The sequence below is a fragment of the Aquarana catesbeiana genome, linkage group LG03 (assembly GCF_042186555.1).
Source record: "Aquarana catesbeiana isolate 2022-GZ linkage group LG03, ASM4218655v1, whole genome shotgun sequence".
Classification (NCBI taxonomy): domain Eukaryota; kingdom Metazoa; phylum Chordata; class Amphibia; order Anura; family Ranidae; genus Aquarana; species Aquarana catesbeiana.
Genome location: NC_133326.1, coordinates 129046502 through 129073817, shown reverse-complemented (window position 1 = coordinate 129073817; position 27316 = coordinate 129046502). Strand labels below are relative to the sequence as shown.

The window sequence follows — 27316 nt, the reverse complement described above, 5'->3', positions numbered from 1 at the left end:
GTACTAGGACACTGGTGCTTGCCAGTTCACCAAAACGCTACCAAAAAACAGTTAGCGATCGCAGGGATCAGGCCTGACTCTGCGAATGCTGCAGTTATGCGTTTAGTGTTTTGTAAGTGTCAGTGATCGATCGATACTGCACTTGGGTGGGCTGGGCCAGGCGGAGGGGCAAAACGCAGGTGCTAGCAGGTATCTGGGCTGATCCCGCTAACACTGCGTTTTTGGCAACTCTAAACTGCTGGGGACGCTAGTATAGATCTGATCGGATCAGATATTGATCCGTTCAGATACTATACCACTAAGGGAGGTGTACGCTGCGTGCGTGGGTGTTAGCGGTACTGGCGCTAACCTGACGCTGCTTGGGGCTGGTGCTTACCAGTTCACAAAAATGCTACCAAAAAAACTGTTAGCGATACCATAATCCATGAGATCTTTCTTCTCAGCCGTGCTATAGAAACCGAGGGTTTCCTCCATGCTTCAGAAATAGTAATTTTGACTTGCTAGGGAATTTGATAGTCCTAATAGTAATAATAATAATGTTTCAAAATGAAAGTACCTCTGTGGTTGACTGAAAACCAGGTCAAAAGGAGACTAGGTGTTGAGAGTGCAAAATCTGGTGCATTGTAACCAATCAGCTTCTAACTTTGGCTTGTTCAATTGAATTTTGACTAAAATAAAAACTGGAAGCTGATTGGTTTGTATGCAGAACTGCACCAGATTATGCACTCTCCAGTTTTAGTAAATTAACCCCTTAATGTGAACAAATCACCAGGCCTAGATGGTCTACACCCACAAGTCCTTAGGAAACTTAGTTCAGTTACAGCCAAGCCACTACTTCTAATTTTAAAGACACCTTACTGACTGGAATTGTACCAATTGATTGATTGATTGATCACCAGGCCTAGATGGTCTACACCCACAAGTCCTTAGGAAACTTAGTTCAGTTACAGCCAAGCCACTACTTCTAATTTTAAAGACACCTTACTGACTGGAATTGTACCAATTGATTGGCATAGAGCAAATGTGGTACCTGTTTTCAAAAAAGGATCAGGATGTATCTCAGAAAACGACAGGGTCCTACCCTCCCGCTGCTTGTAAAAGCAATCCAGCGGCTAGTTAACTGCTAGGATTGCTTTTACAAGAGAGCCAACACCAGCTCTAAAAAAAAACAGACTGGTATAACCACTTGAAATCTGGAGACGTACAGGTACGCCGCTGGTCGGCAAGTGGATAATAAAGGGGGTGGAGGACCTCAGCTATGAGGATCAATTTAAATAGATCACAGTTATTCATTCTGGAGAAGAGGTGCTTAAGAGGGGATATGATTACAACACACAAATATATCAAAGGTGACTCCAGTAACTGTAATAAACTGTTTACTCTAAAATATGACAGGCATCACAATTTGAGGTTGGAAGAAAGGAGGTTTAAAATGAGAAAGATTATTTTTTACTGTCAGAGCAGTAAAATGTTGAACTCCTTTCCTCAGGAAGTGGTTCTAGCTAAGATTGTTGACAAATTCAAAGCAGACTATACAGGGCTATGGGAGTTGTTAGATAATAAAAATTATACACACATACACACACATAGTTTGAACTGGATACTGGATAGACCAGTGTTTTTTTTTTTTTTTTACAGCCTTATAAACTATGTTCGGAAGTTGTCTTCAAAGAACTTCCTTCACTGGATTAGTACTGGAAAAGGTTGCATTGCCTCTGTTCTCAGTAGCCTCTTATGTATTTATTTCCTTACCACATACAGTTTACTTTTGCCTTGCATCTTCATTTGTGACTGATCTGCAGACTCTTACCCAGAGATCTCCCAGTAAATTCCATATCTTGGCGTACAGTACAGAAAACTGGTCCCTCCCCTCTTTTCTTTGTGATTTCCTTATTGCTTGCTAATAAAACTGGAGCGTCATAAAGTGGGTGGGATTATATAAGTACACCAGGGGTCCCAGCAAAGCTTTTACCAGTGTCCAATCACCTGCAGTTAGCAGCACATAACCCAGTATCAATTCTTCGGTACTGTACAGTACACCAAGATATGGAATTGATTGGTACATCAAAATTACTTTTTTAAGTTTGCTTAATTTCGTTATGAAATTATTTGCCCTGAATTCTATTTTGATCGTGGTTACCAACATTTTGAAATCTAAGGCCGCGTACACATGAGCAGACTTTTCAGCAACAAAAGTCCGACGCCCATTCCAGTGGACTTTCGTCAGACTTTTGACAGACTTCCGACGGACTTTTGAACGAACGGACTTGCCTACACACGATCACACCAAAGTCCGACGGATTCGTATGTGATGACGTACGACCGGACTAAAATAAGGAAGTTGATAGCCAGTAGCCAATAGCTGCCCTAGCGTGGGTTTTCATCCGTTGGACTAGCATACAGACGAGCGGATTTTTCGACTAGACTCGAGTCCGTCGGAAAGATTTGAAGCATGTTTCCTTGTCAAAAGAAGTTTATTGAGTATACAATGTTATAAAGATACATAAAGTAAGTTTACAAGGATCTATAAAGTAAGCTCATTGTTTTACAGTAGGGTTTATATAGGTAAATATCATGAAATTTCAAATATTAAACATTGGGTTCACGTAAACCTAAATTAAAGATATATATCATTTCCTTAGTTACTTTTGTAGGTATTTAAATGATTTATACCTACTATACATATTGTTTACAAGTAGAGTGTATATAGGTCAAATAAATTCTGATAATGAGCTTTAATCGTAAGGTGGAGAAAAGGAAAGAGAAAGAAGAAAAAGGGTTGAAAGGTAGAGGTATGGTCCACAAGGTTGTCCCGCTCGTCAGTTTATTATTCTTTTTAGTTCTCTTTGAAGCCTTAGAATGGGTGTCTCTGTAAGTCATTTAATCTGTTACCATGGCAACAGGACAGAGTCATTGAAGTTTGACAGGAACTGTTGTTTTATCCAAGGATGCCAAAGTTTTTCAAATTTTGGAATTTGATTTTTATCGATGGCTACCATCTTAGCATGGGACATTGTATTATTCATTCTGTGAATTGTTTCTGCTAGTACCAATGTAGGAGATTTCCATGCCTTGGCCACTGTTTGTTTTGCAGCCGTTATTAGTTGGATCATAAGTTTGAATTGAGAGAGTGTTAACCATTCCGGTTTTAGATTAAGTAAAGTTAAATATGGATCTGGTTGTATTATTTTTTTAAATATTTTAGATGCAATCACGAAGACTTCCTTCCAGAAGGTTTGGATTACTGGGCACGTCCACCATATGTGTAAATATGTGCCTATTTCTGGGCATCCTCGAAAACAAAGAGTTGAGGTATTAGGTGAATATTTTGCCACTCTAGCGGGTACAAGGTACCAGCGAGTTAGGACTTTATAATTTGTCTCCAGTGCTAAGATGTTGGGTGAAGATGACTTAGATGTGAGCCATATGTTAGACCAGTCCGTGTCTTCTAAAGTTCGTCCCAGGTCCTCCTCCCACCTCTGAATGTAAGAGGGTCTATTAAGATTTGCTACTCCATATAATTGATTATAAAGTGATGAAATTGTACCTTTAGCAAATGGATCTTTTGTACAGATTGATTCAAAAATGGATAATTGGGATAATGGTGTATCTCCCTTTAGGAATGGTGTATAGAAATTTTTGATTTGGAGATATCTAAATATCTCAGAGTTTGGTAGATCATATTTTTCTCTAAGCGATGGGAATGAAAGGAATGATTTAGATGCTATGAAGTCATTTAGTGTCTGAATGCCTGATGTTGTCCAAGCTTTAAAAGAATTTGGGTAGATCCATGCCGGATAAAAGGCCGGATTTCTGATAAAAGAAAGGAGAGGATTGTGTGGAGATTGTAACTGATATTTGGTTTTTAGTTTATCCCAGAGAGATAAGAAGTGTTTAGTTATGGGATTATGGATTTTAAAGCGGTCTTTAGGATCAAGCCATAATAAATTTGATATTAATAGAGGGTCATTTTCTGAAGCCTCTATAAATACCCATAATGGGATTTCCTGTTTTGCATGGTATTTGGACAGACTGGCCAAATGTGCTGCTCTGTAGTAGTTAGTAAAATTAGGGTATCCCAGGCCTCCTTTATTTTTGGGAAGATGTAGTGTGTGTGTATAGGTATACATGGTTTAGAAGAGCCCCATATAAACGAAGTTGCTCTTTTTTGTACTATTCTCAAAAAATAGGAAGGAATTGGAATAGGGAGGACTCTGAATAGATAAAGCAATTTGGGTAGAATAGTCATTTTGATTGCATTAATCTTCCCTATCCAGGATAAAGGAAGTTGCGACCATTGTTTTATTAGATTTGTGATCTGTCTTAATACAGGAGGATAATTGGTTGAGAATAAGTCAGAATGAGATGCTGTTAAATGAATTCCAAGATATGGGATTGATTTTTCTGCCCATGTTAATGGGAGTGCAGCCCTAGCCGGGATCAATTCCATGTTTGTGAGTGAAATATTAAGCACTAGGCATTTCTTAGGATTAATCATAAGGCCGGATAGGGCTGCAAATCCATCAAGAGCTGGTATTAAGTTAGGACCAGAGACCTGTGGTGATGATAGAAAAGGTAATATATCGTCTGCAAATATACATAATTTGTGTGTAATACCTCCTACTTCAATGCCAGTTATAGTTTGGTTTGTTCTGATGTATTGGGCCATGGGTTCGAGTATAAGGGCAAATAATAAGGGAGATAATGGGCAACCCTGTCGGGTACCTCTTTCGATATTAAAGGCTTCAGATTCGTATCCAGCATATTTTATATAGGCTTTGGGTTTATTATATAATGCTTTGATCCATGTTAAAAAGTGGGGTCCAAAACCCCATTTTTGTAATGAATATTGCATATATTGCCAGGATACTGTGTCAAATGCCCTCTTAATATCGAGAGATAGAAAACATAAAGGGATTTTCCGTTTTTTAGCAATATGTGCCAATAACACTGCCCTGCGTATATTATCGCCTGCCTGTCTATTTGGCATGAAGCCTACTTGATCTCTATGTATTAATTTTCCTATAATGCTATTGAGGCGTTTTGCTATTATTTTTGCGAATAATTTAATATTGAGGTTTAACAGAGAGATAGGCCGATAATTCACACAGGAAGTATCATCAGAAAGGGGTTTTGGGATCATACAAACAATTGCCATTAGTGTTTCTTGCCGAAAAGAATGTCCATCTAGAAGTTTGTTAAAAGTTTCAGTGAGAATGGGAGAGAGTATTTCTGAGAATGTTTTATAGTATAAAGCCGAGTAGCCGTCTGGGCCTGGTCTTTTGTTAAGTTTTAGGTCTTTTATGGCGTTAGCAACTTCATCTATAGTTATAGGCTCATCCAAACTGCTTTTTTGATTCTGAGATAACTCAGGTAAGGTTATTTTTGAGAAGAAGGATTCAGCTTCTGTAGGATTAAATTCATTGTTTGTCTTGTATAAAGTTGCGAGACGTGAGTGAAATTTATGGACTATTTTAACTGGATTACAAGTGTAAACATTTTCTGATAATTTCAAACGTATTGGTTTGAAAGATTTGTTAGTTGAATTTAATGCCCGAGCCAAATATGTACCTGGTTTGTTTGTATTCATGTAGAAATTGTGTTTGGAGCGTTTGAGGGATTTATCAACTGACTCAGTGAGAAATAGATCGTATTCCAATCTAGATTTTTCCAGATGAGATTTTGTACTCTGAGATGGATTATCTTGAAATGATATGTAGGCTGCATTAAAATTGAGTTCTAGTTTTTTTGCTAGATTTTTGCGTTCCCGTTTAAATAGTGCCATTTGTCTTTGTATTGTACCACGCAAGACAGGCTTATGAGCTTCCCACAGTGTTATTGGGGAGATGTCTGTTGTATTATTAATTGATATGTATTCCTTTAAAGCTTGTTCAATGGCCATCTGATGTAGTGGGTATTTGAGCATTATGTCCGGTAAGTACCACGTTGGGTCATGCGCTTTTGGTATGGCTGAGGCTATAGTAGTGTATACTGCATTATGGTCAGACCACGGAATCGGAATTATATCTGATGCAATAATTTCTGGTATCATTCCTATTGTTAGAAAAATATGATCTATTCTGGTGAAGGTTTGATGAGGGTGCGAGAAATAAGTGAATTTCTTTTTCATTGGGTTACTTTCTCTCCATGAATCTACCAGATTGTATTTGGAAAGAAGTTGAGAAAAAGGTAATCTAGAGGTTATTTTGGATGGTGTAAAAGGTGATTTATCTAGAAATGGGAGGAGGACCTGGTTCGAATCCCCACACATTATCACTGTTCCTATTTTGTGTGTATTAATCACTTGTAATATATGTGAGAGGAATGGTGTAGGTTGTTTGTTAGGAGCGTAGTAGGAAATCACCGTGATTGCTGTATCCATTATATAACCCATGAGTATCAGGTATCTACCTTCTGGGTCTTTAATTTCTGATGATAAGGTGAATGGTGTGGATCGGTGAAATGCAATTAGAGTTCCCCTTTGCTTGGTACAGGCAGAAGCCGTGTAAATTTGTTGATAAAAAGGAGAAATATATTTTGGAGTAGAATCTTTGGTGAAGTGTGTTTCTTGGAGGCATACTATGTGAGCCTTCTTGTTATGGAAAGTACGGAAGACTTTGGTCCTTTTTTGAGGGACATTTATTCCCTGAACATTCAGGGAAAGTATATTCAGTGGTGCCATGGCAATAGATCAAATAGTTTTGACTTACTTTTTGTTATGCAGAGCTGACTGCGCAGATCAACCTGTGTGGACTGAAGAGATGAATAGATAGAAAAGAAACCAGTGAATTCTGGAGTAAAGAGTAAACAAAAAACATATGAGATTAGATGATACATTGTATAAATTATTTTTTGCAAGTAATCACAATTTACCCGTGAAAGAGAATAAATATCTCTCTCAGGGGAATAAGTGCCTTCGTCACACTCCCACATAATATGGTTGGGAGAATGAGGAGGGCTAATGGGGGTACACGGATCTTCCGCTTACAGGAGAGAAGTGCTATGTCAAAAGACATCAAAATGATGTTTCATTAATTGGAGTGCAGAATATAGTTTTTGTTGAAATTATTTATTCCAGGGTGGTTGTATATGGTTAGTCTTGCCCTAGGCTAAATAATTCAGTTAGAAAGGTACTGTTAATAACTTTGGTATTGATGAAGATAGTTTGAATTATTTTGGGATTTTAACCCTTTTAGAGTAAACAATTACATATTTTATTCATATGTAACTGTTTAGATATGTTAACTCATAAAATTGAGGTTGTATTGCTTCAGATTAGAATAAACAAAAACATAATTCTAGGAACTAGTTAGGTAATAATATATTTGTTTTAAGAAAAGAAAGAAAAAGCTTCCATTACTTCTGGATTATTGAACATATTTGTCCTAAAAAGTAATAAATCTATTGTTATTACCTGATAATATATAACAGAATATATAAGTGAAATAAGGAAATTCTTGTTCAAAGGCTATATGAATCAGAAGTAATAAGAAATTTAACTGGAATGTAACATGATCCCACACAGTGTGCGACTATCAGAATGCAGTTACATTCAGTTATAAATATAGGTTTTTTATAGAGAACCATCTCTTAGTATAATAAATGAAGAGATATCAGGAATTAGGATGTCAGTCCATTGAATCTTCTTGGTCCATGGATGATGTGGCATAACGGCCTCTTTTGTGAGAATGATGATTCCCATTTTGTTCTGAAATTTTCTGGGTGCTGCCTGAAGGTGAAGATGACGCCATTCTTCTGCGTGTGGGAGTGTTGCTGCTTGTGGGTTCTGTCAGATTTAATTTTAAAAGGGTTTGTTGTAGTTCATCTGCTGATCTGCTTCTGTAAATTGTACCTTGGTAGTTAAATCTGACTGAAAAGGGGAAGCCCCATTGATACATAATGTTGTGGCGTTGCAGTTCCATTAGTTGGGGTTTCATGGATCGTCTTTTAGTAATAGTAAGTTGGGATAGGTCAGCAAAAATTTGATAATTGTGTTGAAGCATGTTTCAAATCTAAAGTTCAAATGGAAAAGTCCACTGAAGGTCCGATGAAGCCCACACACGTTCGGATTGATCGCCGGACCAGTCCGGTCGAAAAGTCCGCTTGTGTGTACACTGCATAAAACTCAACATTAGAGTGATATTTATTCTAAAAAAAAAAAAAAAAGCCCACAAATTGTTTTGGTCTACGTTTGCATTATGAAACCTTAGCATGAGAACCTTATTGGAACAGGACCACCAACAAACACCAAAAAGTTTATAAACCAACATTACTGTGTCATTTGTTCTCGTGAAGAAAAAAATATTATACCGAATATGATCCCACACTTAGGTTATTTACAATAGACCCCAGTTTGAACAGAACCACCTACAGCCATTTTAAAGTATAACTAAAGGCAAAGCTTTTTTCTAGTTTTGGATTGGATGGAGAGATTAGTACACCTATCAGGTTTTTATTGCTGTCTGTGCCCCCATTAGGGAGATTCACCCTCTCTATTTGTCATGTTTACCATTATCACAAAGAGTGAAAGAAAATACTAAATTTTGGGTTGTCACCAGAACAGAAATATGTATATTTATAAAATATGCTGTGCTAAATGCAAGTAGATCATCTAGTCCTTCAAATCATGTGCTATATACCCATACACCTACTATGTATCATCAATTACAACAATACTTAGTATCATGTACCATGTAAATAAAAAAAAATCTATAAAATTAATATAAAAATCAAAAACTTGGAAGCAATATATTGCAATCAAATGCCAGTGTCCATAAATTACATCTCCTTGTGCAGTATGTTAAGTCATAAAAATAAACAGTTGTGACCTCCACCTTCCCCACTTACCCTATGATATTGGATGTAATTTATAGACACTGTCATTTGTTTGCAATATATTGCTTTCTTTGTTCACATTTGGAGATTGATTAATGTGTTTTGATTTATATATTAATGTGATGCACATTTTGTTGATTCCTTTTAATGTACAGGGTACATGTCAGTATGTATTATTGTTATTGATATATATAGTAGGTGTATGGGTATAAAATATACAATTTGAAGCATTAATTGTATTGATTTACTTGATTTTAGCACAGCATATGTTATACAGTGGGAACGGAAAGTATTCAGACCCCCTTAAATTTTTCACTCTGTTATATTGCAGCCATTTGCTAAAATCATTTAAGTTCATTTTATTCCTCATTAATGTACACACGGCACCACATATTGACAGAAAAACACAGAATTGTTGACATTTTTGCAGATTTATTAAAAAAGAAAAACTGAAATATCACATGGTCCTAAGTATTCAGACCCTTTGCTGTGACACTCATATATTTAACTCAGGTGCTGTTCATTTCTTCTGATCATCCTTGAGATGGTTCTACACCTTCATTTGAGTCCAGCTGTGTTTGATTATACTGATTGGACTTGATTAGGAAAGCCACACACCTGTCTATATAAGACCTTACAGCTCACAGTGCATGTCAGAGCAAATGAGAATCATGAGGTCAAAGGAACTGCCTGAAGAGCTTAGAGACAGAATTGTGGCAAGACACAGATCTGGCCAAGGTTACAAAAAGATTTCTGCTGCACTTAAGGTTCCTAAGAGCACAGTGGCCTCCATAATCCTTAAATGGAAGACGTTTGGGATGACCAGAACCCTTCCTAGAGCTGGCCATCCGGCCAAACTGAGCTATCGGGGGAGAAGAGCCTTGGTGAGAGAGGTTAGAAGAACCCAAAGATCACTGTGGCCTGTGGCTGAGCTCCAGATATGCCGTTGGGAGATGGGAGAAAGTTGTAGAAAGTCAACCATCACTGCAGCCCTCCACCAGTCGGGGCTTTATGGCAGAGTGGCCCGACAGAAGCCTCTCCTCAATGCAACATGAAAGCCTGCATGGAGTTTGCTAAAAAACACCTGAAGGACTCCAAGATGGTGAGAAATAAGATTCTCTGGTGTGATGAAATGTGTATGTGTGGAGAAAACCAGGCACTGCTCATCACTTGTCCAATACAGTCCCAACAGTGAAGCATGGTGGTGGCAGCATCATGCTGTGGGGGTGTTTTTCAGCTGCAGGGAGAGGACGACTGGTTGCAATCGAGGGAAAGATGAATACGGCCAAGTACAGGGATATCCTGGACGAAAACCTTCTCCAGAGTGCTCAGGACCTCAGACTGGGCCAAAGGTTTATCTTCCAACAAGACAATGACCCTAAGCACACAGCTAAAATAACGAAGGAGTGGCTTCACAACAACTCCGTGACTGTTCTTGAATGGCCCAGCCAGAGCCCTGACTTAAACCCAATTGAGCATCTCTAGAGAGACCTAAAAATGGCTGTCCACCAACGTTTACCATCCAACCTGACAGAACTGGAGAGGATCTGCAAGGAGAAATGGCAGACAATCCCCAAATCCAGGTGTGAAAAACTTGTTACATCTTTCCCAAAAAGACTCATGGCTGTATTAGATCAAAAGGGTGCTTCTACTAAATACTGAGTAAAGGGTCTGAATACTTAGGACCATGTGATATTTCAGTTTTTCTTTTTTAAATCTGCAAAAATGTCAACAATTCTGTGTTTTTCTGTCAATATGGGGTGCTGTGTGTACATTAATGAGGAAAAAAAATGAACTTAAATGATTTTAGCAAATGGCTGCAATATAATAAAGAGTGAAAAATTTAAAGGGGTCTGAATACTTTCCGTCCCCACTGTATATACACATTTTGTCTGGTAATTTTTTTCATCTCAAATTCCAGCTGCTTAGGGTTAGGTGAAGGTTGTAACACAAGGTAGCGCATAATTAACCAGAACAGGAATAGAGGATACATTTTCTAATGGGGACAAATGTTCTTGTGGCCCTGGTGACAACTAGGAATTCTGTTACTTTGGAAGGATTTCCTCTCACTTGCTATAGTGACTATGGGACAGGAAGTGAAGGGAAATCTCCCCACATAGATGGCAAAAAATACCTTACAAAGATTATAACCTTTTCTTACTCGATTAAAAATTGAAAAAAAAGTATTGCCTTTAATTTAGCCACTTTACCTGTATAAATCAACATTACAGTATCATTTATTCCCAGGAAAAAAAACAAATATTGTCATGAGAATATTCCAAGTAATCGTTTGCACTCAAGCCTCAGGACGTAAAGTATACCTAAAGGCAAACCTTTTTTTTTAGTTTTCAATGAGGTGGAGAGGGATTAGAACACCTGTCAGTTTTATTGCTGTCTGTGGCCCCGTTAGGGAGATTCACCCTCTATATTTGTCCTGTTTACAATTATCATTGAAAGTGAAAGCTAAAGAAAACCCAGATTGTGGGTTGTCCCCAGAAAAGTAATAGAGGGGAAATTTTCCAATGGGGACACAAGTTTTGCTGACTTGGGGGTCCCCAAGGAATTCCCTTAATGTGCGGGGGTTTCCTTTCACTTCCTGTTTGGCTATGGGACAGGAAGTGAAGGGAAATCTCAGCAATAGGACAAAGATGGCGAAAACAAATCTGACAGGGGTTAAACCCTCCTGCTGTATGCAAAATACAAAAAAAGTTTTTTCCTATAGTTCTACTTTAAAAACAGGACCACTAACAACCATTTTTAAATGTTGAACTAAAAAGTGTATTTTTCAGTGAAAAAAGTTGCACAGAATACATAGTGTAATGCCCAGTACACACGGTCGGATTTTCCGATGGAAAATGTCCGATCGGAGCGTGTTGTCGGAAATTCCGACCGTGGGCTCCATCGGACATTTTCCATCGGATTTTCCGACACACAAAGTTTGAGAGCAGGCTATAAAATTTTCCGACAACAAAATCCGTTGTCGGAAATTCCGATCGTGTGTACACAAATCCGACGGACAAAGTGCCACGCATGCTCAGAATAAATAAAGAGATGAAAGCTATTGGCTACTGCCCCGTTTATAGTTCTGACGTACGTGTTTTACGTCACCGCGTTTAGAACGATCGGATTTTCCGACAACTTTGTGTGACCGTGTGTATGCAAGACAAGTTTGAGCCAACATCCGTTGGAAAAAATCCTAGGATTTTGTTATCGGAATGTCCGAACAAAGTCCGACCGTGTGTACGGGGCATAAGTGTGTAAGCTGCTTTTTAAGCAACAAATAAAAAACTATATTGACTCTATGCACAGTGTTTAGGCACTTTAACAAGGTCGAATTTTGAACAGGACACATACCACTCCGTTTTTAATGAAACCATCAACATTACATTTTATTTATTTAACTGGAAAAAAAGACCACAAACTCTTGTAGCGTATGTAAGCACTATTGAATCGCTTGTACTAGACCACATTTTGAACAGGGTTCCACCAGCCATTTTCTCATAAAGAAATCAACATTACAGTGTAATATTTTCACAAAAAATGTAATCCCAAATGATTTGTGCGCATCTAGAAAAGTATTTAATCATTTGCACTAGGCCCTGTTTAATGTAGGGCCCCCATCTTCCTTTGCAAAATTAAGAAAACAATAGTGCAATAGAGTGAACAGAAATGTTCCCTCAAAATATTTTGGTACTCGCACGCCCAGTATTTAATCATTTGTACCATTTCCCAACAGGATCCCAACATTAAATTGCACACTATGTAAGTGACTTTTCTGGGCTGCGATTACACAAGTAGAGACCCGACAGGATTTATAGTACATTTTAAAATTACAGCGTGCTATGCTGGCTATAGTCAATGGTCCAGACAATAACAGACCCCCTACTAGCTACATGTACATAACCTCTGCCTCTGTACATACTCAGTACTGAATCACTTGTAGTAGGCTCAAACTGGAACAGGACCCCCAACAGCCATTTTAAAATCTAGAAATCAATATTACAGTGTAATTTTTTTTTTTAAAAAACACACAAAAATGTTTCCCCTACATCCCAGCATAAAATTATTTGCACTGGGACCTAATTTGGAAACAACCTCCAACAAATATTGTGAAATCTAGAAATCAACATTAGAGTGTTATTTTTTCTCAGATGAAGGCCCTCAAACAAATGTTTGGCCTACATTTGCAGTATAAAACCTATTAGCTCTAAGCCCTAATTTAAACAGGACCACATTCGGAAATTTTTAACTATAAACAGCGCCATTGAAGCCTCATTTATTCCTAGGAAAAAAACATCCCAAATATTGTCATAAGTATCTTCTCTGTATTAATTTATTTGTGCTCAAGCCCAGATTTGAACAGGCCCCCCAAAAGCTATATTTAAATGTAATAATAAATATTAAAGTATGACTTATTCCCCAAAAAAGACACACATATTGCAATGAGTACTTTCCCAGTATTAGAGCCTTACTTCAAGTTGTGTTACTTTAACCTTTTTTCTGCCAGAGCACATGTTTAAAAAATCATTTTAGGCCTGAAGATTACACAAAACCCCCCAAATATTATATATTTTCTGAAAGCAGACACCCTCGAGAATAAAATAGTGGTAGATCCAATTCTTTATGTCACACAATACTATTGCAAAAGTCGCAAAGTGAATTTTAGGGTAAACAAACGCAATAAATTACCCAAAATTGTAGAATATAAAAGACGAGGTTGCACTGAGTGCATACAGTAGGGCAAAAAGTATTTAGTCAGCCACCAATTGTGCAAGTTCTCCCACTTAAAAAGATGAGAGAGGCCTGTAATTGTCATCATAGGTATACCTCAACTACGAGAGACAAAATGTGGAAACAAATCCAGACAATCACATTGTCTGATTTTTGAAAGAATTTATTTGCAAATTATGGTGGAAAATAAGTATTTGGTCACCTACAAACAAGCAAGATTTCTGTCTCTCGCAGACCTGTATTTTCTTCTTTAAGAGGCTCCTCTGTCCTCCACTCATTACCTGTATAAATGGCACCTGTTTGAACTTGTTATCAGTATAAAAGACACCTGTCCACAACCTCAAACAGTCACACTCCAAACTCCACTATGATGAAGACCAAAGAGCTGTCAAAGGACACCAGAAACAAAATTGTAGACCTGCACCAGGCTGGGAAGACTGAATCTGCAATAGGCAAGCAGCTTGGTGTGAAGAAATCAACTGTGGGAGCAATAATTAGAAAATGGAAGACATACAAGACCACTGATAATCTCCCTCAATCTGGGGCTTCACGCAAGATCTCACCACGTGGGGTCAAAATGATCACTAGAACGGTGAGCAAAAATCCCAGAACCACACGGGGGGACCTAGTGAATAACTTGCAGAGAGCTGGGACCAACGTAACAAAAGCTACCATCATTAACACACTACGCCGCCAGGGACTCAGATCCTACAGTGCCAGATGTGTCCCCCTGCTTAAGCCAGTACATGTCCGAGCCCATCTGAGGTTTGCTAGAGAGCATTTAGATGATCCGGAAGAGGATTGGGAGAATGTCATATGGTCAGATGAAACCAAAGTAGAACTGTTTGGTAGAAACACAACTCGTCGTGTTTGGAGGAGAGAGAATGCTGAGTTGCAACCAAAGAACACCATACCTACTGTGAAGCATGGGGGTGGCAACATCATGCTTTGGGGCTGTTTTTCTGCAAAGGGAACAGGACGACTGATCCATGTACATGAAAGAATGAATGGGGCCATGTATCGTGAGATTTTGAGTGCAAACCTCCTCCCATCAGCAAGGGCATTGAAGATGAAACGTGGCTGGGTCTTTCAGCATGACAATGATCCCAAACACACCACCCGGGCAACGAAGGAGTGGCTTCGCAAGAAGCATTTCAAGGTCTTTTGAGTGGCCTAGCCAGTCTCCAGATCTCAACCCCATAGAAAACCTTTGGAGGGAGTTGAAAGTCCGTGTTGCCCAGCGACAGCCCCAAAACATCACTGCTCTAGAGGAGATCTGCATGGAGGAATGGGCCAACATACCAGCAACAGTGTGTGACAACCTTGTGAAGACTTACAGAAAACGTTTGACCTCTGTCATTGCCAACAAAGGATATATAACAAAGTATTGAGATGAACTTTTGATATTGACCAAATACTTATTTTCCACCAATTTGCAAATAAATTCTTTCCAAATCAGACAATGTGATTGTCCGGATTTGTTTCCACATTTTGTCTCTCATAGTTGAGCTATACCTATGATGACAATTACAGGCCTCTCTCATCTTTTTAAGTGGGAGAACTTGCACAATTGGTGGCTGACTAAATACTTTTTTGCCCCACTGCAGATACCCAACATGCCAAATCTTAAATTTGTGTGGGCGACAAAGCTTAGTACCCTATATTTTCTATAGGTAACGCTTCAAAAGCCCTCTATAGGTCATCAGTTTAGTGTTACAGAGGAGGTCTAGAGGTGCTAGAATTATTGCTCTTACTCTGGCATGCGTGGCAATATGTAACATGTGTATAGCAATCAACATTTTTATGCATAGACACCCCCAAAGTGTAAGTTTACGTTCGTACGTGCGTATATGTAGGGGTGGAGGGGGGCCTCAAAAAAAGATTTGGGTGGGGGGACAGGATGAGAAGTCCCTGTAACGCTGCTGAAACACAGCGCTGTATACTGTGTTTAGCTGATGCTAAATACAGATTTTACAGTGCGGACAGCGGTTGCGTTTAAGGAAATAATTTGTTTAGGTCAGCTTGGCTCAAATAAACTATTTGAAGCAACACAAAATATGGAATAAGGCTTTAATTTATTTGCACTTGCACCCCAGTTTGAAATTAACCCCCCACAGCCAACTTTAAATGTATAAATCAACATTCTAATATATTTTATTCCCGTGAGAAAAACTGCCGAAATATTGTTATAATTATGTTCCCAGATAATTGGCATGTGCGTATGTATTCACCCCCTTTGTTATGAAGCCCATAAAAAGCTCTGTTGCAATCAATTACCTTCAGAAGTCGCATAATTAGTGAAATGATGTCCACCTGTGCAGTGGCGTATCCAGGGTATGGCAGATATGGCAAGTGCCATGGGCGCCATGTGAAGGGGGCGCTCGTGAGTGGCTGGGCAGCAAGGCACTTATCACATACTTGCCAGCAACAGTTACAATTTTGTTGGCACATTCCCGGTTTTGGACCTGCGGCCGTCCCAGGTTGTTTCCAGAAAAATCATTTTTGGGCATGGATGAACTGAGCTGAGGTGTCTGACCCCCCTCTAAAAAACTTGAACTGCTCCGCTCTCACCCGGCGCCGCCCACACAGTGTGCTGGGAGGGATGTAGCAGCCAGCTACGAGCTAAATAGATAGCAGGGGAGTCCTAGCCAATCAGCTCTCAGAAGTGTCAGCTGACTGCCATCACATGACAAGAGAAATGGCTGCCACCTGTTGCATGTTGCTAATGGTGTTGGTTTCCTCAGTCCTGAGGGCGCAGAGCTCGGAGGTGCCTGTCACCCACTCTCTGGGAGCCTCAGCACAGTGCCCAGGAGGAGGGGGGGGGGACGCTGTGGCCTGGGCTGCCCTGAAAGACAGCAGAACAGATGAGTGATACAGGCTGAGCGGGGGAGGGAGTTTATAGATAAGGCGAGGACAGGAGAAGGTGGGAGCTCATTACAGAGCTGATACCAGGAGGAGTGTTTGTGACATGTAATGAGGATGGAGGAGTGCTCATGGCAAAGGTGATATCAGGAGATGGGTCTCTCTCTCTCAAACTGTGTCACAGCTGCAGAAGTCTAAGCAGCAGCAGCTCACCTGTCCTGTATGCAGATCAGCCAGCACCCACACTGGTTAGAGAATTATTCCCCTCGCTCTTCTCTTTATCTATTTACACTGCACACAGGACGGGTGAGCACACTGATGATTAGACTTCTGGAAGACGCTGCAAGAGTGTGACACAGTACTCCCGATGATTTGATTTGTTTGGTTTTTATATGGCCTTTCAGTATTTGGGCTGGTCAGGCTTGGATCTTCACAGACTTTTTAACCATTTATTATCTTACTAATTGTGCTTGGGAAATAGACTGTTGGTAAGCCAGAAACTGCAGTCTTTGAGCTCCTGTACTATGTCTGCAGTCTCTGATCATCTCCTGTACTATGTCTGCAGTCTCTGATCATCTCCTGTATTATGTCTGCAGTCTCTGATCATCTCCTGTATTATGTCTGCAGTCTCTGATCATCTCCTGTATTATGTCTGCAGTCTCTGATCATCTCCTGTACTATGTCTGCAGTCTCTGATCATCTCCTGTACTATGTCTGCAGTCTCTGATCATCTCCTGTACTATGTCTGCAGTCTCTGATCATCTCCTGTACTATGTATGCAGTCTCTGATCATCTCCTGTACTATGTATGCAGTCTCTGATCATCTCCTGTACTATGTCTGCAGTCTCTGATCATCTCCTTCACTATGTCTGCAGTCTCTGACCATCTCCTCCTGTAATATACATATTTATATATACACACACACACACACACACACACACACACACACACACACACAGTTACACTGACATCATACTGGTATGTATGTCAGTGTATGTTAACGATTATGTGTGTGCATTGAGTGTGTGTGTCATTGTTTTTGTATGAGTTACTGTGTGCACCAATGTATTTTAATAACTGTGAGTGCCAGTGTTGGTATCATCAATGATTTTTGTATCGGTGTGTGCCTGCGGACCATTATGTGTGTGCTGAGTGTAGAAACAGAAAAAAAATGACTTTGAGCACATCATAGACCAGTTTGCATTAGTGAAAGCAAGGAAGGTGCCGTTGTAATTTTTATGTAGTGCCAATCCATAATTTGTTAATTGAAAGATTAAAGAGCTTGACTTGTCATTTTGTTAGCTGTCTTTTCTGCTAAGGTTATCTGAAAGATGGGTTTCAAATGTTTTGACAGGGGCGCAGTTTCAGTGCTTGCCATAGGCACCATTTTCACTAGATACGCCTCTACACCTGTGTGCAATCTAAGTGTCACATGATCTGCCATTACATATACAATACTTTTGCAAGGCACTGCGGGGGTTATTTGCGAAAGGCAAATCCACTTTGCACTGTAAGTGCACTTGGAAGTACAGTTGCTCTAAATCTAAGGGGTAGATCTGAAATGAGTGGAAGGTCTGCTGATTTTATCATCCAATCATGTACAAGCTAAAATGCTGTTTTTTATTTTCCTTGCATGTCCCCCTCGAATCTACAGCGACTTTACTTTCAAGTGCACTTGCAGTGCAAAGTGGATTTTCCTATAGTAAATAACCCCCCGTGTATATGTATATGTGTGTATGTATGTATGTATGTATATGTGTGTGTATGTGTGTGTGTGTGTGTGTGTGTGTATATGTGTGTGTGTGTATATATATATATATATATATATATATATACACAGTATCTCACAAAAGTGAGTACATCCCTCACATTTTTGTAAATAATTAATTATATCTTTTCCTGTGACAACACTGAAGAAATGACACTTTGCTACAATGTAAAGTAGTGAGTGTACAGCGTGTAAATTTGGCGACCCCTCAAAATAACTCGACACACAGCAATTAATATCTAAGCTGCAGGCAACAAAAGTAAGTAAACCCCTAAGTGAAAATGTCCAAATTGGGCCTAATTAGCCATTTTCCCTCCCCAGTGTCATGTGACTCGTTAGTGTTACAAGGTCTCAGGTGTGAATGGGGAGCAGATGTGTTAAATTTGGTGTTCTCGCTCTCACTCTGCATACTGGTCACTGTATGTTCAACATGGCACCTCATGGCAAAGAACTCTCTGAGGATCTGAAAAAAAAGAATTGTTGCTCTACATAAAGATGGCCTTGGCTATAGGAAGATTGCCAAGACCCTGAAACTAAGCTGCAGCACGGTGGCCAAGACCATACAGCGGTTTAACAGGACAAGTTCCACTCAGAACAGGCCTCGCCATGGTCGACCAAAGAAGTTGAGTGCACGTCTTCAGCATCATATCCAGAATTTGTCTTTGGGAAATAGACGCATGAGTGCTGCCAGCATTGCTGCAGAGGTTGAAGGGATGGGGGGTCAGCCAGTCAGTGCTCAGACCATACGCCGCACACTGCATCAAATTAGTCTGCATGGCTGTCGTCCCAGAAGGAAGCCTCTTTTAAAGATGATGCCCAAGAAAGCCCACAAACAGTTTGCTGAAGACAAGCAGACTAAGGACATGGATTACTGGAACCATGTCCTGTGGTCTGATGAGACCAAGATAAACTTATTTGGTTCAGATGCTGTCAAGCGTGTGTGGTGGCAACAAGGTGAGAAGTACAAAGACAAGTGTGTCTTGCCTACAGTCAAGCATGGTGGTGGGAGTGTCATTGTCTGGGGCTGCATGAGTGCTGCCGGCACTGGGGAGCTACAGTTCATTGCAGGAATTATGAATGACAACATGTACTGTGACATACTGAAGCAGAGCATGATCCCTTCCCTTCAGAGACTGAGCTGCACGGCAATATTCCAACATAACGACCCCAAACACACTCCAAGACGACCACTGCCTTGCTAAAGAAGCTGAGGTAAAGGTGATGGACTGGCCAAGCATGTCTCCAGACCTAAACCCTACTGAGCATCTGTGGGGCATCCTCAAATGGAAGGTGGAGGAGCGCAAGGTCTCTAACATCCACCAACTCCGTGATGTCGTCATGGAGGAGTGGAAGAGGACACCAATGGCAACCTGTGAAGCTCTGGTGAACTCCATGCCCAAGAGGGTTAAGGCAGTGCTGGAAAATAATGGTGGCCACACAAAATATTGCCACTTTGGGCCCAATTTGGACATTTTCACTTAGAGGTGTACTCACATTTGTTGCCGGCAGTTTAGACATTAATGGCTGTGTGTTGAGTTATTTTGAAGGGACAGCAAATTTACACTGTTATACAAGCTGTACACTCACTACTTTATATTGTAGCAAAGTGTCATTTCTTCAGTGTTGTCACATGAAAAGTTAAAATATTTACAAAAATGTGAGGGATGTACTCACTTTTGTGAAATACTGTATACATGTGTACATGTATATATATATATATATATATATATATATATATATATATATATATTTATAGTATATATGTACAAATCACCAGTTACATTTGGCTTATCCCTGGACACCTAAGATGGAATCCATTCTATATTCTAAAAGGGCGCCTTCATGGAAAAGTAATTCATTTTTCTAGGGTTACCATCCTCACCATTGTAACCATTGTTGTTTATAGAGATTTGAAAGACCAAAATCTAACCATACTAATACATTTGTTCTGATGGAGAAACTTTGTATGGTAATGTTGGTTTGTGCAGATAAATGTGCATTGTAGCTTGGATGCTGATAAAAACAGGAAGGTATGGTGGAGGGCTGGTTCATGATATTGTATAGAGTCTTCAGAAAATAAGAGAGGATTCCCAAATTTCCTAGAGATGTTCTTTAAACAACTAATTGTAAAGTTGAATTCATTATCACACACCCAGAAACATCACATATACATTCAGAATATTACATATACGTAATAACAAACTAACTACATAAAACAAATATATGTCAAATTACCTCCATTATACAAGAGGAATTCTGGAGAAACGCCCATAGTTACTGCAACTGGCCCATCTTCTGTCACTGCATTAGCAATACTGTCTTCTCCTAAGAGGGTGTAATATTTGGAGACCTTTACTGTTACTGCTTTCTTGGGGTCGTAGTGACACTCAGATTGCTGAATGGAAAAACCAGAGAGAAAACATTGTATGTAAAATGGCTGATAATAATACTTGTTCCATAGTTTCAATTCTGTACTGAAGTTCAGAAAACACATCCAGAAAGTGTTTTAATAAAAATGTGATCACCGAAATTAGAATGGCATCTCCAGGTATTACATTTTTGGAAGTCTACACACCAGTCGTTTTAGACCACATTTATAACATACTGACCGGCTAAATGGTGGTGGGAAAAATAGTGAACTGTGCAAAAATATTTTAAAAGTTGATGCATTTTCTTGAATAAAAAATGAAAACGTGTCCTCTGAACTGAAAAGAATCTGCTGAACGTAGATAAAAAAGAGGTAGATACCCCCCCCCCCCCCTTCATCACAGCGCAACTACCATCTTCCCCCACTTTTGTCTCATTTGTCCTGCTTTGGATCAGTACTTAGGTGTTGCAGCAGTGTCCTTTTAGCGTAGCCCCCCCCCCCCCCCTCGACAGCGCAGGAGTTTCCTCTTTCACAATACTACAATTATTTATGATGGCCACTGTCATAGTGCTGTACTAACCATACAAGCCTAATTTATTCTTTAAATTCATGTGTGTTACTTTAGAAATATTGCGTATATTAATAAATTATGTCAAAAAACTGTTAGAAATGGCTTAAATGTGCAACTTCAGATGAATATAAAATGCATAAATTAATGCAGCTTGGTTTTTATTAATACATCATTAAATTTATGCAGAAAGTGTACCTAAAATTGACCTAATATCAGCTTGTAATTCCTGTACAGCAAAGCTCAAACTGGGAGAAGCAGTACAAGGAGCCAAACAATTGTGCTGTAGTATAAAGCAAAGTGAAAGAGTGACTAGTTCATCAGTCTGCTGATTTTCTTTCAATGTCTAAGCACAGGGTAAAGAATGGAATTGGTTAAGATAAAAAAAGGTGAGGTATGGATGGCGCTGCCCCGTACTGGTATATGGTGTGAGTACAAATAAATTAATGGTAAAAATAAATCACCTTGCACTGTTGCTTTTAAATAAAGTGCTGAAACAAAAATGTGTGTCTCAATGTGTTATATCACCTGTTAGGACCTGATGTGACTCCTAACAGGTAATATAACAAATTGAGACACATATATTTGTTTCAGCACTTTATTTAAAGCAACAGTGTACAATGATTTATTTTTATCTTCAATTTATTTGTACACACACCATATACCAATACGGGGCAGCACCACCCATACCTCTCCTTATTCACTTTTGTAAAGGCCACCATCGGTGGGGTAATTGGGGTAAGGCAGCAGCCGTAACATAGGTCCCTAGTGCGACATTTAATACTCATTCATTCAGATTTTAAAACCTGCCTTTAGAACCACTGTGTATCTGTGTATTTAGCTGCTTGTTTGGAGTTCAAATATAAAATTGGTTACAAAAGATTGTCCCTTAATATGATCACCCACCCTATCCCACTCCTTCGCTTTATGGGATCGTCTGCGACCCAACCCGTTGCTGATCTGTGCTGCACAGGGTGATTAGGGTGTGCCTGGGCACACCTGGCACACCCTGTGTGCATGCCTATGATCTCCGTCCTAGTTCTCTCTTTGTTTCAGGGATTCTCTTCCTATACCATTACTCTTTTTACTTTTTCCCTTTCTCTTTTTTCTGAGGCCTTGAATGTAGAATACACTGTACTTTCATTAGTAAGCAGAATGTAGATAGAAACAATGCAGAAAACAATGTTAGTATGTTTGATTAACCAGGTGCTGATGCTAAGAGCCAGCTGCACAGTGCTGATGTCATTGGCAGCCTGTCCTACCAGCTCCTGATTGCCTGTAGTTGACCCTGAACTGTCAACAACAACAATTCAGATACAGTTATGGGAGCGCCAATGAAGCATGCCCCAGAACAACACAGAGATGTATGTATGCAGCGGCTGGTAGGTAAGACCCACTCACCCTGTTGTCACATAGAGGTACACTATATTGTCAAAAGTATTGGGAAACCTGCCTTTACACGCACATGAACTTTACTGGCATCCCAGTCTTAGTCCGTAGGGTTCAATATTAAGTTGGCCCACCCTTTGCAGCTATAACAGCTTCAACTCATCTGGGAAGGCTGTCCACAAGATTTAGGAGCGTGTCTATAGGAATGTTTGACCAGTCTTCCAGAAACACATTTGTGAGGTCAGGCACTGATGTTGGACAAGAAGGCCTGGCTTGCAGTCTCCGCTGTTTTCATCACAAAGGTGTTCTATCGGGTTGAGGTCAGGGGGTGCAGGCAAGTCTAGTTCCTCCACCCCAAACTCGCTCATTCATGTCTTTATAGACCTTTCTCTGTGCACTGGTCCAAATCATTTGGTGGAGGGGGGATTGTGGCGTGGGGTTGTTTTCCAGGGGTTGAGCTTGGTCCCTTAGTTCCAGTGAAGGGAACTCTTAAGGCATTAGCATACCAAGACATTTTAGCCAATTTCATGCTCCCAACTTTGTGGAAACAGTTTGGGGATGGCCCCTTCCTGTTCCAACATGACTGTGCACCAGTGCACAAAGCAAGGTCCATATAAGACATGGATGATTGAATTTGGGGTAAAGGAACTTGACTAGCCTGCACAGAGTCCTGACCTCAACCCAATAGAACACCTTTGGGATAAATCAGAGCACAGACTGTGAGCCAGGCCATCTCATCCAACATCAGTGTCTGACCTCACAAATGCGCTTCGGGAACAATGGTCAAACATTCCCATAGACACACACCTAAACCTTGTGGACAGCCTTCCCAGAAGACTTGAAGCTGTTGCAGCTGCAAAGGGTGGGCCAACTAAATATTGAACCCTACAGACTAAGACTGGGATACCATTAAAGTTCATGTACATGTAAAGACAGGCGTCCCTATACGTTTGACAATATAGTGTATGTGCGTATTGTTGTGGTAAAGGGGTTAAGGATTTATTAGCCTTTTATTGGCGTTTTAACTTGAGCATTCTTTTGAATTTTTTTTTTTATATTTTAAAGTAATATATTATTCTATTGTTAATATTTGTCATTATAGAAATTACAAAATGTATTTTTGGTAATTACTACTGACAGATAATGAAATGATTGGGGGTCTATGTATAGACAGTGCGCTGAATAAATGTAACACACATCCAGTCAGCTAAAAGGAAACTTGCCCTATTGCATGTTATGTAACTATCTCCTATGATCAAAGCTCCATCTAGTGGCTAAAATAAAAATCTGGATTGAGGTTTTCAAAAATAAATACCACATTTTGGCCACTAGATGGTGCTTTGATTATACGAGATAGTTATATAACATTGATTATAGCAATTGTCGTAGCTGAGCAGATATGCGTCACATTTGTTCAGCGAACTGTTTATACATAGACCCCCAAGGATCTGTTCACATTTTAGTAATTCATTGCTGTGAATGAGTGTATGTGTGCTAATATGCGTTACATCACACGTTAAACCAGTCTTATGGTAAGATAGCCCATTCATTATGAGTGGGCTACCAACATACTGTAATGGGCAAATAAGCACAAGACCAGGGGCGGACTGACAACCCATGAGGCCCCCGGGCATAGAAGATTATGGGGCCCTCAGACTTACAGATGGTCCCCACGTGGCAGCCATCTTTTTGACGCAATATTAATGTGGGGATAACCCATGCGGAGAGGCACCAAGCTCGGCGACATGCAGAGTGGCAGGAGACTTAAAGCTGGCGACCCAGTAAAGGCACCAGGAGCCTCTCATGGGCAGTGCCACCTTAACAGCATCATGGGCCCCTGGTTAAAATACTGCACTGGAATCCCTACCAGGGAGATGATGACCTGCGGCACGCAAAGCGCACCATGGCAAACAATGGGCATACCTTACAGAAGAACTTAATTAAAACCAGAAACTGTTGAGGCATTGAACACCTTGGTCAGGTCTATGTACAGTATAATGTACAGAGTATGTTGGTCAGGAGTAAGTAATGAATAAAACAACATATAGAGTACAGCAGTCAGGATGAGGGCTACGCTCACATCAGAGTCCTCCCTCACATCAAATCCCCAACATTCTCCCTATATATCAATGTCCACAGAGTCCCCCCTTACATCAGAGTCCCACCTTACGGCATAGCCCCCAGAGTGGCACCTTACGGCATAGCCCCCAGAGTGGCACCTTACGGCATAGCCCCCAGAGTGGCACTCTATGGCATAGCCCCCAGAGTAGCACCTTACGGCAGATCCCCCACAGTAGCACCCTATGGCAGAACCCTCAGAGTAGCACCCTACGGGAGAGCCCCAGTGTGGCACCTTACGGCAGAGCCCCCAGAGTAGCACCCTACAGCAGAGCCCCCAAAGTGGCACCCTACGGCAGAGCCCCCAGAGTGGCACCCTACGGCAGAGGCCCCAGAGTAGCACCCTACGGCAGAGCCCCCAGTGTGGCACCCTACGGCAGAGCCCCCAGAGTAGCACCCTACGGCAGAAGCCTCAGAGCAGCACCCTGCAGCAGAGCCCCCAGCGTGGCACCTTACGGCAGAGCCCCCAGAGTGGCACCCTACGGAAGAGCGTGAATATTGAATATTAATTCGCTATTGTCACACAAGTGAGTGCCCACCCTTTTTTGAAGCCTATTAGAGCCTCTGGCTCTATGTCAGGGCTGGGCTCAGCCCTTCCTTCTCTGAGCTGGCAGCTCAGCTGTTGGCTAATTGCCAGCTCCTATCTCTCCACAGTTACTCAGCTGTTTATGATATCCTGCTCATCAGTCCTGCCTACTTAAGCCTTCCAGCCCAGAGGATCTCTGCCTTCGCCTTAGGCCCCTTTCACACTGGGGCGGTTTGCAGGCGTTATTGCGCTAAAAATACCGCCTGCAAACCGCCCCTAAACAGCCTCCGCTGTTTGTTCAGTGTGAAAGCCCGAGGGCTTTCACACTGAAGCGGTGTACTGGCAGGACGGTGAAAAAAGTCCTGTGAGCCGCATCTTTGGAGCGGTGAAGGAGCGGTGTATTCACCGCTCCTTCACCGCTCCTGCCCATTGAAATCAATGGGACAGCGCGGCTATACCGCGGCTATAGCCGCGCTGTACGAGTGGTTTTAACCCTTTTTCGGCTGCCAGCGGGGGGGTAAAACCGCACCGCTAGCGTCCGAATACCGCGGTAAAACAGCGCTAAAAATAGCACTGTTTTACCGCCGACGCCCCCTACCGCCCCAGTGTGAAAGGGGCCTTAGTCCACATCACAGAGATGCTCTCCTGCATTCCTGTTAATAGACTTGTTTGGCTGACATCCCTTCTGGCTCCAGATCCTGCTTGCTGTTTTACTACGTTCATCTCTGGCTCCCTGACGTTTGGCTTGTCTGACTATCCGGTTCCTGAACTCTGGCTATGTTTTGACTATGTTTGTTCTTTTAATTTTATTATTAAACAAGTGTGATTTAACTGTACTTCTGTCTTAAAGATATATAAGTGTTTCACCAGGCCCGCAGAAACACCGCTCAGCGCCAAACACCCAAACAGACCCAAGATGTAGATATATTAATATTAAACAAAAAAGAATAAGTAAATATTCACAGGTGCATAACCGTGAATAAACATCAGTATGCAATTAAAAGTTAGACATAAATAAGATTGAACTCCACTGTGTCTGTCTAAGCAGAGAGACAATCTAGTGAGCAGCGGCCGTCTCAAACCAGAGAAAAAAACAAATATAAAAGCAGTGTTATAAAGTAATCACCATTTAGACTAAATTATCACACTAGACAGCGCTAATGTTGAGCATTTGAAACTTGTGGCCAACAACACATATATGGACAGTCTTATATCAGAGAAGAGTCCTTTAAAAGAAAATCCCTTATAAAGGGAAGTGATGAAAAGTTCAGGGTGTAATTCAGATAATCAACAGGTGATCTTGAAAAAAACAATCCTCCACATGCACCTTCCACCGATCACTGTGAAATCCACCCGGTGACAAACACTCTCCCCCTAGGGGATTAAACTCACCAGAAAAGGGGAGTAATAAAACCTTCAGAGTCAGCACTCTTTAGAAGTAGTATGTTGCCATCATTACTATACACAGGGTCACAGGTTTGCAGGGCTCATAATGAATCAAAAAAAAGGAGAAAGAATGGTGCACATAGCGTAATCCTGTTTATTGCTTCAAAACCCCTTGCACAAAGACAGACAGAGAACCCCCCTTCAATAAAAATACGTACATCAAATAAAACAAACAGTGAGCAATCAAACAGGCAGGTATTGCCAGTGTGTACACTTCACCCAAAGCTGTCAGCGCCGCTACACAGGAAAGGCTCAGTACTTCCTGGTTGTGCAGATGACTCAGGTGGAGCGCACACGTCACTTCCTGCGTCGTGTTGGCCACACCCTGACGCGTTTCGTCATATCCTTTGACTTCAACAGAGGGCGTGGCCACACGACGCAATGGCCAGCTTATATACCCCTCCACAGGCCGCTCAGCCAATCACAGCAAGACTAAGGCGAGGGCGGGTGCACGTCGCCAGCTCCAGCCTCACTGGCGGCTTACTGTAAACAGCGTGGAGGGACACAAAGGCGCTGCACTAATCCAATATAGTAAAAATGATTATAGAGTGGGCACAAGCAACCTTGATTAAAATACATTAATCAAAAAGCGTCACCACATGCATCTTAGCATTATGGAATACCATTCACAGGCAGCAAGTGCTATTTTAAAACCAAATCATAAATAAAATAAATAATAACATTGATGCATTTTAGAGTCGTCTA

General features: G+C 40.7%; 1 protein-coding gene across 1 annotated transcript in view; it reads right to left on the bottom strand.

The window, feature by feature from the left end:
* Window positions 1-27316, bottom strand: part of LOC141131671 (cathepsin S-like) — a 94484-nt gene that overhangs the window by 14893 nt on the left and 52275 nt on the right. Inside the window, exon 6 of the mRNA XM_073619216.1 lies at window positions 20432-20591. Coding sequence (XP_073475317.1) covers window positions 20432-20591 — 160 coding nt within the window. The remainder of the gene's footprint in view (window positions 1-20431; window positions 20592-27316) is intronic.